Raw genomic sequence first — 16,887 nt, 5'->3', positions numbered from 1 at the left:
AGTTCAAAAGAAGAAATATGTGGTTTCCTAAAATTAACAACCAAGTCTTTATAGATTATATGGAGTTTATGACATTTTTTAAACTTGTAAATGCAAACTAAAATCACGTGATTGAACTAACCTTTAGAGTAACTAAATTAATAATTGTGTTCTTATTTGCTATTATTATACCACTCAAATGGTGATATAAGATCTTGTAACTGCACGTAAACTGTTTTTCTATTTGTAACCTAGTATCCAGTGCTTCATATTATATGTACACACACATGCACATACACTTATTCATTCCAAATCTGTGTTTTTACTCAAATTGGCTTGAAAAAGTCATTCCTTGTTCATGGGAAATGATGATGTGGTATGTATAAAAGATAATTTTAGAGAGTTTTTCCAGAAGGATGCTTTTAATTCATTTAAAGAGCCACCCTTTATTTTGAAACTGTTTCCTAATTTGTGGAGGGGTATGTTCATACTTTATAAAATGATGAAATAAATGATATTTGGGTTTAATTTTTTTTCTTGGCGAAATGTAAGTTGTCCCCATCTTAAAAACCTTTACTATGTATAGTTCAAACCATGTACAGTTAGGAAACCACTGATGTAGAAGTTTAAAGGTAGTATCTCTCAGTTGTGTCCAACTCTCTGTGATCTCATGGACTGTAGCCCGCCAGGCTCCTTGGTCCAAGGGATTTTTCAATCAAGAATACTGGAGTGGATTGCCATTCCCCTCTCCAGGGGATCTTCCCAATCCAGGGGTTGAACCCAGGTCATCTGCATTGCATGTGGATTCTTTGCCATCTGAGCCACCAATGCAGCTCTTGTAGGATTTGAATTGGAATGATCTAATCTCCACTTCATTAAAATGCATATCAAGTTAGAAATCCTCAGAAAAGCTAACTCATCTGTGGTTTCCTCTTGTAATTTGTAGCTCTCTGTGTTTTCTAAATGTTCCTTATCTATCTGTTTAGGAAGGAAGGACCAAAGGGCATATCAGCATTTATGAAAGTGATTAGCTGTTTTGTTTGCTTTAGTTTGTCTAGGTGCCTTTGCTATATATCTTTGAATATAAATTGCAATGAGCAATCTATATTTCAAATAAAATTAAAAAAACATTAACATACATTAACACCTCCTACCATTGAATGAATTCTTGATTTAATGTGAGTTCATGTTAATGAATAAAAATAATTTCAAATTTAAAAACAACAAAAGTCTCCTAATTCCAGCTCCAAGATTTTGACTGAGCTAGAGTCATTCATGATTACAGAGTAGATGTTTATCCATATAGAAGCTAGTTCAGGGAAAACCAAGAATCATGTCAACTTTTGAGCCTTTTTATAAGGTTTTGCTTTGTTATTGTGATTTATGAATTTATATCTAAAGGTGAAAATTACCTCATCTTACACAAAAACTGTTTTTATCTTACACTTCTTGATATCTTCCTTTAGTGCAAAGATGAAAATTTATTAGGAATATAGTAGCCATCGTGGTCAACAAGAGTCTGAAATGCAGTACTTGGATGCAATCTCAAAAACGACAGAATGATCTCTGTTCGTCTCCAAGGCAAACCATTCAATATCACAGTTATCCAAGTCTATGCCCCAACCAGTAATGCTGAAGAAGATGAAGTTGAATGGTTCTATGAAGACCTACAAGACCTTTTAGAACTAACACCCAAAAAAGATGTCCTTTTCATTATAGGGGACTGGAATGAAAAAGTAGGAAGCCAAGAAACACCTGGAGTAACAGGCAAATTTGGCCTTGGAATGCACAATCAAGCAGGGCAAAGGCTAATAGAGTTTTGCCAAGAGAATACACTGGTCATAGCAAATACCCTCTTCCAACAACACAAGAGAAGACTCTACACATGGACATCACCAGATGGTCAACACCGAAATCAGATTGATTACATTCTTTGCAGCCAAAGATGGAGAAGCTCTATACAGTAAGACCAGGAGCTGACTGTGACTCAGATCATGAACTCCTTATTGCCAAATTCAGACTCAAATTGAAGAAAGTAGGGAAAACGAAAACCGCTATACCATTCAGGTATGACCTAAATCAAATCCCTTATGATTATACAGTGGAAGTGAGAAATAGATTTAAGGGCCTAGATCTGATAGATAGAGTGCCTGATGAACTACGGAATGAGGTTTGTGACATTGTACAGGAGACAGGGATCAAGACCATCCCCATGGAAAAGAAATGCAAAAAAGCAAAATGGCTGTCTGGGGAGGCCTTACAAATAGCTGTGAAAAGAAGAGAAGCGAAAAGCAAAGGAAAAAGGGAAAGATACAAGCATCTGAATGCAGAGTTCCAAAGAATAGCAAGAAGAGATACGAAAGCCTTCTTCAGTGATCAGTGCAAAGAAATAGAGGAAAAGAACAGAATGGGAAAGACTAGAGATCTCTTTAAGAAAATTAGAGATACGAAGGGAACATTTCATGCAAAGATGGGCTCAATAAAGGACAGAAATGGTATGGACCTAACAGAAGCAGAAGATATTAAGAAGAGGTGGCAAGAATACACGGAAGAACTGTACAAAAAAGATCTTCACGACCCAGATAATCATGGTGATGTGATCACTAATCTAGAGCCACTTGTGAAGTCAAGTGGGCCTTAGAAAGCATCACTATGAACAAAGCTAGTGGAGGTGATGGAATTCCAGTTGAGCTGTTTGAAATCCTGAAAGATGATGCTGTGAAAGTGCTGCACTCAGTATGCCAACAAATTTGGAAAACTCAGCAGTGGCCACAGGAATGGAAAAGTTCAGTTTTCATTCCAATCCCAAAGAAAGGCAATGCCAAAGAATGCTCAAACTACCACACAGTTGCACTCATCTCACATGCTAGTAAAGTAATGCTCAAAATTCTCCAAACCAGGTTTCAGCAATTCGTGAACCGTGAACTCCCTGACGTTCAAGCTGGTTTTAGAAAAGGCAGAGGAACCAGAGATCAAATTGCCAGCATCCGCTGGATCATGGAAAAAGCAAGAGAGTTCCAGAAAAACATCTAGTTCTGCTTTATTGACTATGCCAAAGCCCTTGACTGTGTGGATCACAATAAACTGTGGGAAGTTCTGAAAGAGATGGGAATACCAGACCACCTGACCTGCCTCTTGAGAAATCTGTATGCAGGTCAGGAAGCAACAGTTAGAACTGGACATGGAACAACAGACTGGTTCCAAATAGGGAAAGGAGTACGTCAAGGCTGTATATTGTCACCCTGCTTATTTAACTTATATGCAGAGTGCATCATGGGAAACACTGGGCTGGAAGAAACACAAGCTGGAATCAAGATTGCTGGGAGAAATATCAATCACCTCAGATATGCAGATGACACCACCCTTATGGCAGAAAGTGAAGAGGAACTAAAAAGCCTCTTGATGAAAGTGAAAGAGGAGAGTGAAAAAGTTGGCTGAAAGCTCAACATTCAGAAAACGAAGATTGTGGCATCCGGTCCCATCACTTCATGGGACATAGATGGGGAAACAGTGGAAACAGTACCAGACTTTATCTTTTTGGGCTCCAAAATCACTGCAGATGGTAACTGCAGCCATGAAATTAAAAGACTCTTACTCCTTGGAAGCAAAGTTATGACCAACCTAGATAGTATATTCAAAAGCAGAGACATTACTTTGCCAAGTAAGATCTGTCTAGTCAAGGCTATGGTTTTTCCTGTGGTCATGTATGGATGTGAGAGTTGGACTGTGAAGAATGCTGAGTGCTGAAGAATTGATGCTTTTGAACTGTGGTGTTGGAGAAGACCCTTGAGAGTCCCTTGGACTGCAAGGAGATCCAACCAGTCCATTCTGAAGGAGATCAGCCCTGGGATTTCTTTGGAAGGAATGATGCTAAAGCTGAAACTCCAGTACTTTGGCCACTTCATGCGAATAGTTGACTCATCCGAAAAGGCTCCGATGCTGGGAGGGATTGGGGGCAGGAGGAGAAGGGGACGACCAAGGATAAAATGGCTGGATGGCATCATGGACTCGATGGACGTGAGTCTGAGTCAACTCTGGGAGATGGTGATGGACAGGGCGGCCTGGCATGCTGGGATTCCTGGGGTCGCAAATAGCCAGCGACGACTGAGCGACTGAACTGAACTGAACTGATATTTTAACATAAGATAGTATTAAATATTTTCTCATGGTTTGAACAGTTTATTTTTTCATTGGCAAATTAGTCTTTGAGGAGCATCTGGAAAAATTTTGGTATGCTTTAGGCTAATGCATTATCTACTTTTTTGGAAAGTAAAAACTTTTTGAAAGTAATTTGTGTTCTTTAACTATGTACATAGTAAATAGCACTCTTGCCCCTTTTCTGCCTTAGTTTGAATATTATTAGGGATTTTTTTATTGCTTTAGTATTTTAATATATGTTGTATATTTTCATTTGATTGGAAGAATTTATGCAGTAAATTGAAATATAAGAGCCAAAAATGTTATTTACTTGTTATAGGCACTGTTTCACATTAGTGGTTTATTAGACACTGATTTTCTAAGAATATGTTTTACTGTTGAATAAATACTTTCATGTGGAATTTTGTGTAGAAATACCATTTGTTTGAAGGAATTGATTTACTATTGTGGGCCTGTCTGATACTGTAGTTGTCAGATGGTGGCAGCAGAGCAAGTAAAAGATTGGAAGGATATCCAGCATGAAGTTACAATTGGTGAAAATAGTAGAAACATCCCTGAGATTTTTCAGTATATTGTGAAATTGAATAGAACTGGGGGAAAATCAGTGCTAAGAGCATTTTCAAAAGTTTTGGTTAGTACTTTAAATTAAAATAGACTTTGATAGACATATTTATAATAAAATCTATTGACAAATTATTTCTATTTTGATACATATAATTCCGTTTGTTTTTAATTTGTAATATACCATCAAATATATAGTTTTTATTGTCTTTTTACTCTTGAGAATTGCCAAGAAGATGCTTTTAGAAGAAATTAAAGCCAATCTTTCCTCCGATGAGGATGGATCTTCAGATGAGTCAGAAGAAGGGAAGAAAAGAACTGGAAAACACAATGAAGAAAACCCTGGAGATGAGGGTGAGTTCCCCAGGGAGAAGTGTGAAGTGAAATGAAGTGAAGTGAAGTGAAGTGAAGTGAAGTGAAGTGAAGTGAAGTGAAGTGAGTAGTTGCAGTCGTGTCTGACTCTGTGACCCCATGGACTGTAGCCTGCCAGGCTCCTCTGTCCATGGGATTCTCCATGCAAGAATACTGGAGTGGGTTGCCATTTCCTTCTCCAGGGTCTTCTGAACCCAGTGCTTGAACCCAGGTCTCCCACACTGCAGTCAGATTCTTTACTGTCTGAGCCACCAGGGAAGCCAGAGAGAAGTATAGTATGTCATAATTTGGTTGTTTGACCAGTTCAGTCTTTGAAGACTGTCTGAGCATGAAATCTCTTAATATATATGTTTGAAGTTTATTAAAACATTGCTACCATTAATCATTTTGAATATCTGGTAATAATTGTGCAAATTTTGTCAGTCACTGCCAATAATTAGATGGGTTATAAAGCAAAATATTTTTTACCTTTTAAAAATCTATAAATATATATTGGTGATATTTCATTGCTACTTAATGATAGTAATAGATCAAGTGTGATGTATGAGATTGCTTGTTATCAACAATTTAACAAGGTTAGTATGCAGCTCTGATCAGTTCCATAAATCATGATAATTATCTACAAACAATACGTAGGTGTACAACATTTTAAAGGAAAAAAGGCTGAAGGTTTTAATGATTTGTTTTCTCCATTTAGAAGTAAAAAATCAAGCCATTTCTGAATCAGATTCAGATTCTGAAGAATCTAAGAAGCCAAGATACAGACATAGGCTTTTGAGACACAAGCTGAGTCTGAGTGATGGAGAATCTGGAGAAGAAAAAAAGATGAAGCCTAAAGAGCACAAAGAAGCCAAAAGCAGAAATAGAAGGAAGGGTAAGACATTTTAATTTTGATAGTGAACAACGTACTGGTTCATACTGGTAAAGAACATATCTAGTCCAACAATTGACCACCTATAGTAGGTGAGTATCTGCACACTGAGAACAGCTATTCTGAGAGTAAAATAAAGAATTTAGAGTGGGAAGGTAACCCAGAAACTTGAAAGATGACAAAGAATATTTTTGACCTTTAGTAGTCATATACATCTAGATTAAAAAGATAAATATGACAATAAATAAAATATGCATAAGGTCATATGGAACATATAAGACTGCCTATAACTATAGGAAGAAATAATGCTTTCCTGAGGAAAGATAGAAGATATAGTTAATTTGGATAGATTTATGCAAGCTTACGTTTAAAACTTATATGTACCCAGGTTAAATTTTTATTACATTAAATTCTGTGTCTTTCTGCACTGAGTCAGTTACATGTTTCCAACATCATGGTGAACATTGAGGATATAAATGAATAAAGAAATCACTGTTTTATATGATAGTTTTCAACCTGGCTACACTTGCAGATCACTTGTGGGATTTAAAAATATACCTTCCTATGGCAGGGCTCCACCTTGAGCCAGTTGAAGCATAATTGATGGTGGTGGGAACCTAGGTATCCATATGTATTAAAAGCATCTCTGAAATGATTTTGATATGTAGCCAGTTTTGGCAGTCAGGTTTAATGAGAATTACTGACATTAGTATTATAAGAACTTGTAGTACCATGAGGGTTGTCTTGTGTAACAAATGTAAGTTAAGGTGTGGCATAAAGAGGATTTCTTTAGCTTCTTGAGGGGTAGAGGTTATCAACAGAGAAGACTTGACAAAGATGGAGAGTTTCATTCAGCAGATAAAGTTCTAAATGGGGAAAAAGTAGATTTGTTGTTAAAATTTATAATATAAGCAGGGAAAAAGTTTTAAAAACCTCTGCAAATTGTTTAGCTCATGGTGGAGGGGATGCAATTCATGTGGTTTGGCTGGAGTATAGAAGGGAGTAAGGAAAGGAACAGCAGGAAATTAGGCTGGACCAATAAGACAGAGATCAGATACTGTAGATCCTTGTAAGCCTGTTCCTCAAATTGGAGTACTTGACTGTGGACTCATGAGTGCATGAAGCTGTAGAGTGAATATGGTACATCTCTTTGGTGTGTTCATTTTACTTGAGAGTTGGTGGAGAGCATTCTCATATTAAATAATACTGAGCAATTAAATATGAACTTTTTCTGAGGATTTTGGCTAACAAGAAGGTCAAAGAAAGTTTTTTCTTCTTTGGGACAGACTTTGAAGACTTTATTACCGAATTCTTGTCAGGCAGATTAACTCTTCTTTGTGCCACTAGGAATAAGAAAGCATTTTTGGAAATATCTGAGAAGTACATTGGCTCTATAGAATGGAGAGCCATTGAAAAGTTAATTTTTTTTTAATTTTAAAAATTATTTTTATAGCTGTATTGAGACATAATTTTAAAATAATACAGTTTACTTGCTTACAGTGTACAGTTTGTTTTCAGTATATTCACAGAGAGGTGCCACTATTTAAAAAGCTGTTTAAGGTATATATATATACAGAAAAGCATATATTTCATAAGTGGACAGCTTTTAGAAAAATTGTTTATTTATTTGGTTGCACTGGGTTTTAGTTGTGGCAAGCAGTTTTTTTCTGGTTGCAGCATTTGAACTCTTAGTTGTGGCATGTGGGATCTAGTTCCCTGATCACGGATAGAACCCAGGCCCCCTGCATTGGGAACATAGAGTCTTAGCCACTGGACCATCAGGGAAGTCTCTGTAAGTGGAAATCTAGATGAACATGTTCAGCACCTAGATAAAGGCACAAGACATTTATTAGCAGCATTCAACATCTATAACTTCAGTACAACCACTCATTGTTCCATTGAAAGGTTTCAACTAAGGCTGTAATATGGTCAGATTAGTTGCCTGTTAAACTGTGAGACTGAGGGCTTTGATCCGATAACCAGGAGAAATATCAATAACCGCAGATACACAGATGATACCACCCTTATTGCAGAAAGCGAAGAGAGGGTAAAGAGCCTCTTGATGAAAGAGGAGAGTGAAAAAGCTGGGTTAAAGCTCAACATTCAAAAAACTTACATCATGACATCCAGTTCCATCACTTCATGGCAAATAGATGGGGAAATGATGGAAACCATGACAGAGTTTATTTTCTTGGGCTCCAAAATCACTACAGATGGTGACTGCAGCCATGAAATTAAATGACGCTTGCTCCTTGGAAGAAAAGCTATGACCAACCTAGACATCATATTAAAAAGCAGAGACATTACTTTCCTGACAAAGGTCCATCTTGTCAAAGCTGTGGTTTTTCCAGTACATGTATGCATGTGAGAGTTGGACCATAAAGAAAGCTGAGCAGTGGAGAATTGATGCTTTTGAATTGTGTTGTTGGAGAAGACGTTTGAGAGTCCCTTGGACTACAGGGGGATCCAACCAGTCCATCTTAAAGGAAATCAGTCCTGGGTATTCATTGGAAGGACTGATGCTGAAGTTGAAACTCCGATACTTTGGCCATCTGATGCAAAGAGCTAACTCATTTGAAAAGACCCTGATGCTGGGAAAGATTGAGGGCAGGAGGAGAAGGGGATGACAGGATGAGATGGTTGGATGGCATCACCGACTCAATGGACATGAGTTTGAGGAAGCTCTGGGAGTTGGTGATGGACAGGGAAGGCTGGCGTGCTGCAGTCCATGGGGTCACAAAGAGTCGGACACGACTGAGCGGCTGAACTGAACTGAAGGCTTTGAATCTATTTGGAGCATATTGCCATAGTTGATGTCAGGTTCAGTTGTCATAGTATATGTATAATAATGAGATTACCCAGCAGAGGTATAATATTGTGCAAATAGAAGGCTAGGGAAAGAATATTGGAATCCTAAGCATTTAAAGGGCTATGGGACAACAGCTATCCGTTAAAGAAGAGGAGGAAGGTACCCCTTCCCCACACATGCATATACTTAATATGCCTTGGACATTTTCATGTAAAGAAATAAATAATAGTACCTCATTTTGTGAATGCATTTTTCATAAATTTCTTTGCAACATGACTGCAAGCTGGTCTTTCAGATTCTATAAAGGAACTGAGTGATTTAACATATTAGAAAGCAGCATGATTTCCTATGCATCTTCAAGAGGAGAAATACTAATTTTGCCTCTTAGGCTTATTAGCTCAGGAATATAGAGTCCTTTACTAGGCCAAATAGGACTTACCTGGTGGTTCAGTGGTAAAGAACCCGTTTGCCAAGCAGGAGACATGAGTGTGATCCCTGGGTCGGGAAGATACCCTGGAGAAGGAAATGGCAACCCACTCTAGTATTCTTGCCTGGGAAATCCCATAGATAAAAGAGCCTGGTGGGTTATAGTCCATGGCTTCACAGAGTCAGACACGACTTAGCAACTAAATAGTAGCGTTGCCAGCAGCTGTGGGCCAAATACATTTGAAATGTTTTATTGAATCCCAAGTTTTCTGTGACCTGTGTTTCCACTGTCCTTTTCTGTGGGTTGCTTATAATCCAACTATTTTTTTTTTTGGTCTGTTTGTGTAGAAGAAAGTAAACTAAAATTCCATCTTATTTATGTTTCTAATAAAGATGAATGTAATAGTGATTGATACTACATTCAGAATTGCACCATTTTCCAAGTTTTGCAAACTCTCGTGTCTCTATATTGTCTGGAAACTTATAATGGGCAATAGGGAAAAATCAGAAGCTAATAGCTTAAGTATTAAATGAAGTGTAGCATGTGAACATTTTCACCTGAATTTGAAAAAACTTGTAAAAGTTATTTTCGCGGTAATTTCAAGAATGCATTGATTGCATTTATAGTAGATTATATTAGTTCATGTTATTTTTCTCGTGTATTATCAGTCAGTCAGTTCACTTGCTCAGTTGTGTCTGACTCTTTGCGATCCCATGAACTGCAGCACGCCAGGCCTCCCTGTCCATCACCAACTTCTGGAGTTCACTCAAACTCATGTCCATCGAGTTGGTGATGCCATCCAACCATCTCATCCTCTGTCCTCCCCTGCTCCTCCTGCCCCCAGTCCCTCCCAGCATCAAAGTCTTTTCCAATGACTCAGTGCTTCACATCAGTGGCCATAGTACTGGAGTTTCAGCTTTAGCATCAGTCCTTCCAATGAACACCCAGGACTGATCTCCTTTAGAATGGACTGGTTGGAACTCCGTGTGGTCCAAGGGACTCTCAAAAGTTTTCTCCAACACCACAGTTCAGAATCATCAATTCTTTGGTGCTCAGGTTTCTTCACAGTCCAACTCTCACATCCATACATGACCACTGGAAAAACCATAGCCTTGACTAGACGGACCTTTGTTGGCAAAGTAATGTCTCTGCTTTTGAATATGCTATCTAGGTTGGTCATAACTTTTCTTACAAGGAGTAAGCGTGGCTGCAATCACGCTGTTTCCAGTGTTTCCCCATCTATTTCCCATGAAGTGATGGGACCAGATGCCATGATCTTCATTTTCTGAATGTTGAGCTTTAAGCCAACTTTTTCACTCTCCTCTTTCACTTTCATCAAGAGGCTTTTTAGTTCCTCTTCACTTTCTGCCATAAGGGTGGTGCCATCTGCATATCTGAGGTGATTGATATTTCTCTTGGCAATCTTGATTCCAGCTTGTGCTTCCTCCATCCAAGTGTTTCTCATGATGTACTCTCCATAGAAGTTAAATAAGCAGGGTGACAATATACAGCCTTGACGTACTCCTTTTCCTATTTGGACTGAGTCTGTTGTTCCATGTCCAGTTCTAACTGTTGCTGCTTAACCTGGATACAGGTTTCTCAAGGAGCAGGTCAGTGGTCTAGTATTCCCATCTCTTTAAGAATTTTCCACAGTTTATTGTGATCCACACAATCAGAGGCTTTGGCATGGTCAATAAAGCAGAAATAGAAGTTTTTCTGGAACTCTCTTGCTTTTTCGATGATCCAGGAGATGTTGGCGATTTGATCTCTGTTTCCTCTGCCTTTTCTAAAACCAGCTTAAACATCTGGAAGTCCACGGTGCATGTATTGCTAAAGACTGGCTTGGAGAATTTTGAGCATTACTTTACCAGCATGTGAGATGAGTGCAATTGTGTGGTAGTTTGATCATTCTTTGGCATTGCCTTTCTTTGGGATTGGAATGAAAACTGACCTTTTCCATTCCTGTGGCCACTGCTGAGTTTTCCAAATTTGCTGGCATATTCCGTGCAGCACTTTCACAGCATCATCTTTCAGGATTTGAAATAGCTCAACTGGAATTCCATTACGTGCACCAGCTTTATTCATAGTGATGCTTTCTAAGGCCCACTTGACTTCACACTCCAGGATGTCTGGCTCTAGGTGAGTGATCACACCATCGTGATTATCTGGGTCATGAAGATCTTTTTTGTACAGTTCTTCCATATATTCTTGCCACCTCTTAATATCTTCTGCTCCTGTTAGGTCCATACCATTTCTGTCCTTTATTGAGCCCATCTTTGCATGAAATGTTCCCTTGGTATCTCTCATTTTCTTGAAGAGATTTCTAGTCTTTCCCATTCTGTTGCATTTGATTTCTTTGCATTGATTTCTTTTGCATTGATTGCTGAGGAAGGCTTTCTTATCTCTTCTTGCTATTCTTGGAACTCTGCATTCAGATGCTTATATCTTTCCTTTTCTGCTTTGCTTTTCGCTTCTCTTCTTTTCACAGCTATTTGTAAGGTCTCCCCAGACAGCCATTTTGGTTTTTTGCATTTCTTTTCATGGAGATGGTCTTGATCCCTGTCTCCTGTACAATGTCATGAACCTCCATCCATAGTTCATCAGGCAATCTATCTATCAGATCTCATCCCTTAAATCTATTTCTCACTTCCACTCTATAATCATAAGGAATTTTATTTACATCATGCCTGAATGGTCTAGTGGTTTTCCCTACTTTCTTCAATTTACGTCTGAATTTGGCAGTAAAGAGTTCATGATCTGAGCCACAGTCAGCTCCCGGTCTTGTTTTTGCGGACTATATAGAGCTTCTCCATCTTCGGCTGCAAAGAATATAATCAGTCTGGTTTCATTGTTGACCATCTGGTGATGTCCATGTGTAGAGTCTTCTCTTGTATTGTTGGAAGAAAGTGTTTGCTATGGCCAGTGCGATCTCTTGGCAAAACTCTATTTGCCTTTGCCCTGCTTTCATTCCGTATTCCAAGGCCAAATTTGCCTATTATCCCAGGTGTTTCTTGACTTCCTACTTTTGCATTCTAGTCCTCTATAATGAAAAGGACATCTTTTTTGGGTGTTATTTCTAAAAGGTCTTGTAACCGTTCAGCTTCAGCTTCTTCAGCATTACTGTTTGGGGCATAGAGTTGGATTACTGTGGTTTGCCTTGGAAACGAACAGAGATCATTCTGTCATTTTTGAGATTGCATCCAAGTACTGGATTTTGGACTGTTTTCTTGACCATGACGGCTACTCTATTTCTTCTGTGGGATTCCTGCCCACAGTGGTAGATATAATGGTCATCTGAGTTAAATTCACCCATTCCAGTCCATTTTAGTTCACTGATTCCTAGATTGTCGATGTTCACTCTTGTCATGTCCTGTTCGACCACTTCCAATTTGCCTTGATTCATGGACCGAACATTCCACGTTCCTATGCAATATTGCTTTTTACAGCATCGGACCTTGCTCATGTATTATAATGATATTTAATTATGTAGGATAGTGCCCTTATACTTAAGGGTGAAGTGTCATGGTACCATCACGTAATTTCAAATGGTTCAGGGCAAAAAAGGGTATGCATATATTTAGACAGAAATAAAGCAAATGTGGTAAAGCAAATCTACTTTAAGTGGATTTAGGAGAAGGGATACAGTTGTTCATTTGGCGATTCTTTGCAATTTTTGGTAGGTGTGAACATTTTCAAAACAACATATGTGATGAAAACTTAATACTAGGCTTAAAATTGCATTTAATCACAGAATTTGTGTGTGCCTGTGGACATCTTGTTCTCCCAAATTCCCAGTTGCTTAGCTGTTCTTTTTTTTTAATAATATTTTTATTTATGTATCTGGTTGCAGCAGGTCTTACTTATGGCACCCAGGATCTTCGATCTTCTTTCCAGCATGTGAAATCTTTATTTGTGGCATGTGAACTCTTGGTTGTGGTATGTGGGATCTAGTTCACTGACGAGAGTTGAATCTGGGCCCCCTGCACTGGGAGTGTGGTATCAGCCACTGGACAACCAGAGAACTCCTTTATTGTTTTTTTGTTTGTTTTTTTTACTGTGGCAAAATACACATAACATAATTTTTAACCATTTTTAACTGTTTGAAGCAATTCCGTGGCATTAATATATTTGCATTATTTGGCAACTATCAACACTCTCTGTCTCCAGAATTCTTTGATCATCCCAAACTGAAACTAAACAGTAACTCTTCACTCTCCTCTTCTTCCATAACCAATCTTTTTATTATTTATGCTTATCTATGTTTTTAAAGATAGACCAGACCTTTGATTTTGATGTCAGATCATAATAGATATTCTAAAAATATTTTATTTTGAAGTAATTTTAGATTTATAGAAATGTCACAAAAATACCCTTTACCTAGCTCTCCTAATTTAACACCTTATACTTATTATAGCACAATAATCAGAATCAGGAAGTTAACATTGATACAATACTATTAATTCAGCCAGTGTTTGATAAACTACACCTGAAGGCTAAATCTGACCTTCATGGTTTTATAAATAGTTTTATTGGTGCACTGTGATAGTTACTCAGTTATTGCTTTCATGAGTTTACAGTGAGAAAGTTGAGTAGTGGCTGCAACATTGACCTTACAGCCTACAAAGTTGAAAATACCATCAGATCTCTGACCTCTGATGTAAATTGTAGATTTTATATGGTTATCATTATTTTTCCCACTTGTGTTCTTTTTCCACTTTGGAATCTAGTCTAGGATCCTGCATTGCATTCAGTTGTGGCCTTAATCTACTTCTGTCTGTGACAGTTTCTTTGTCTTTTCTTTCATGACCTTGATACTTTTGAAGAGTGTTGATCAGTTATTTTCTAGACTGTCGATCTGTATGTATTTGTTTAGTGTTTTCTTATGGTTAGATTTAGGTTATTAGACATTGTGACAAGAATACTGCAAAAGTTATATTGAATCCTTCTTGATGTGTTATACTGAGTGTGTATGATAACAGTTTGTTTCTTACTATTGGTATTGTTAACCTGATTAAGTTACTGAAGTTGGTAACTGCTGACTTTTTCTACTGTTAACCTCTATTTTTTGTTCATATTTAATGAATATCTTATAGAGAGATAATTTGAGACAATGCAGATATTCCATTTCTCATCATACTTCTACCCACTAATTTTAGCATCCAACTGCCTAAGCAGTTTTTATTGTGTTGTATGTTTAAATGGTGATTTACAATTTGTTTCATTACTTCTAGGAAGAGTTGTTCCCCCCTATTTATCTATTTATCACATTACTTATATTGATATGGACATATAGGTGTTTTATTTTATTTTGAGTTACAGTCCAGGTTTTTATTTTATTGCTCAGATTGTTCTACCTTTGGTTGTTGGGAGCTTCTTCAAGTTGCATCATGTATCCTTCTAACATATCCCCATCAGTTTTTGGGAAATGCTTTACTTTCTGGTACCGCAAGATAGTCCAGGGTTATCTTGTATTTCCCCTGCTTGCCTTCCTCTGACCAGAAAAATACAGGTATTCTCTTGGGGTTTTAGATGCCTGTGTTTTACTGGCAATTTTGGTACAGAAAAATAAAATTTTGGAGAGAAAAAATAAAATTAGCTATTCATCCTATTTTCTTGGGATAGGCATGACTCAGCTCCTTTTTCCCAGTTCTATGGCTAGAAATGAGGTTCTCCCAGAGTTTTGCAGTCAGCACCCTTTGCATAATGTGCAATTCAGCCCGCCTTCCTGTCAAAACCAGGAAAGGAGTGGGGAAAAAAAACCCCCATGATTTTCATCCTCCCACACAATTTAATGAGGATTATTATTTAAGTTTTGATTTCAGTCCCCAATCTGCGTACTCTTATTCCCTTTGCAGAGTCCTTAGGTTGTTTATTTATATATTCTGTCCATAGTTTTCAGTTGTTATAAGTGGCAAAGAATCTGTAATCACCCTTAAAAAATAACCAGAATCCTTGTATTGACTGATAATTTTTCATTTTGTCAGTTTACATATAGTTAATATACTTATATTTTAATGTAGAATCAGTTTTATAACCATTCTTGGTTTTCACTTGGATTTTTATAAATAGCAATTGAGTCATTAACTGGTCTAATGTATATGATGTCATATGTACTAGAGATATTATTCTCATAATACTCATAAGTGTTAATGTGATGTTATTGACAAAGTAAGCAAATTGAATTTGTATTAGAAAGCACTTAATAACCTTTAATATTTTTTATTCAAGTGAGTAGTGAAGATTCTGAAGATTCTGATTTTCAGGAATCTGGAGTTAGTGAAGAAGTTAGTGAATCTGAAGATGAACAACGGCCCAGAACAAGGTAAATAGATTATTTTTTCAAAAATTTTAGGAATTAATAACCATGCTTCAAATTGTTTGTAGAAAGTTTGCTGTTATTAATAGTGAAAATCACTCCGTCGTGTTAGACTCTTTGCGACCCCATGAACTATAGCCCACCATGCTCCTCTGTCCATCAGATTCTCCAGGCAAGAATACTGGGAGTGGGTTGCCATTCTGTTCTCCAGGGGATCTTCCTCACCCAGGGACCGAGCCCAGGTCTCCTGCATTGCAGGCATATCCTTTACCTTCTGAACCACCAGGGCATAGTAGTTAAGTAAAATATTTAACATTTTGATGTGAAACTATTAAAATTATTTATTTAAAAATAGTAATAAACATTATATATAGTTGAATTGTATGTTCTGAAGTAGGTGGACTTTCAGTGTGCAAAAACACCTTTTAAAAAAAATTATATATTTGACTGTATCAGGTCTTAGTTGCCGCATGTGGGATCTTCATTGCAGCATGCGAGATCTTTCCTTGCAGTGTGCACAGGCGTCTCTCTAGTTATAACACATGGGCTGTAGTATGCACAGCCTCAATAGTTGCCCTGTGGCATGTGGGATCTTAGTTTCCTGATCAAGGATTGAACCCATGTTTCCTCCACTGCCTGCCATTGAAAGGCAGATTGTTAATAACTGGACCACGAGGGAACTGTAATATTTCATTGCTGTGGTGGAAAATTGTAGTGTAGTAGTTACAAGGCTCTGCAGACCAACTGCCTCAATCTAACTCCTAGCTTTACTATACTTCCTAGTTGTATGAATACTCTGTGGCTCAGTTTCATCAACTGTAAAAGAGGAAATTAACATTATTATTTCCCTTATTGATTATTGTGGGCATTAAATGAGATTAAAGGGATTATAAAATAATGCCTATTTTGGAGATAGTAAGTGCTCTGTGAATGCTAACTATTATTGTTTCATAACACTACTAAATAGGACTTAGCCATGGAACAAAAACAACACTACTAGTATTCTATTAATTAAGATGTGTTTGTTCTTTCAGTATGCATAGATAACTGATCTAGATTACCAGCTGATTAAAATTTTGCTTCCTTCTTAGCATAGTATTTAATAATTCTGACCATTCTAAGAAGATTTTTATTTCCTCTGGAATAATATGATATGTCCATCAATTTGTGTTTGTGTGAGTGTGTATATGTATAATCTATATGGGTGTTTGCATGTGTAAATTTTAAAACATTTGAGATTGTTTTAGCTTAATAATTGTCAGGTTGTACCTGGCGTATAGCAGCATATTGTACTTTGAGTTCAGTCAGTCGCTTAATCGTGTCCGAATCTTTGCGACATCATGCACAGCAGCATGCCAGGCTTCACTGTCCATCACCAGCTTCCGGAGTCCACC

The 16,887-nt window shown here is 37.5% G+C and overlaps 1 protein-coding gene across 18 annotated transcripts in view; it reads left to right on the top strand.

Annotated features, from left to right (window-relative positions):
* ATRX (ATRX chromatin remodeler) overlaps positions 1-16,887 on the top strand; it is a 276,097-nt gene that overhangs the window by 125,416 nt on the left and 133,794 nt on the right. For all 18 annotated transcript variants that reach the window (XM_070291855.1, XM_070291853.1, XM_070291866.1 and 15 more), the window contains 3 exons: positions 4,922-5,052; positions 5,768-5,944; positions 15,406-15,499. In XM_070291855.1, the coding sequence (XP_070147956.1) occupies positions 4,922-5,052; positions 5,768-5,944; positions 15,406-15,499 (402 nt within the window). The remainder of the gene's footprint in view (positions 1-4,921; positions 5,053-5,767; positions 5,945-15,405; positions 15,500-16,887) is intronic.

This window comes from Ovis canadensis, chromosome X, assembly GCF_042477335.2.
Source record: "Ovis canadensis isolate MfBH-ARS-UI-01 breed Bighorn chromosome X, ARS-UI_OviCan_v2, whole genome shotgun sequence".
NCBI lineage: Eukaryota > Metazoa > Chordata > Mammalia > Artiodactyla > Bovidae > Ovis > Ovis canadensis.
This window is presented reverse-complemented; position numbering and strand designations above follow the sequence as displayed.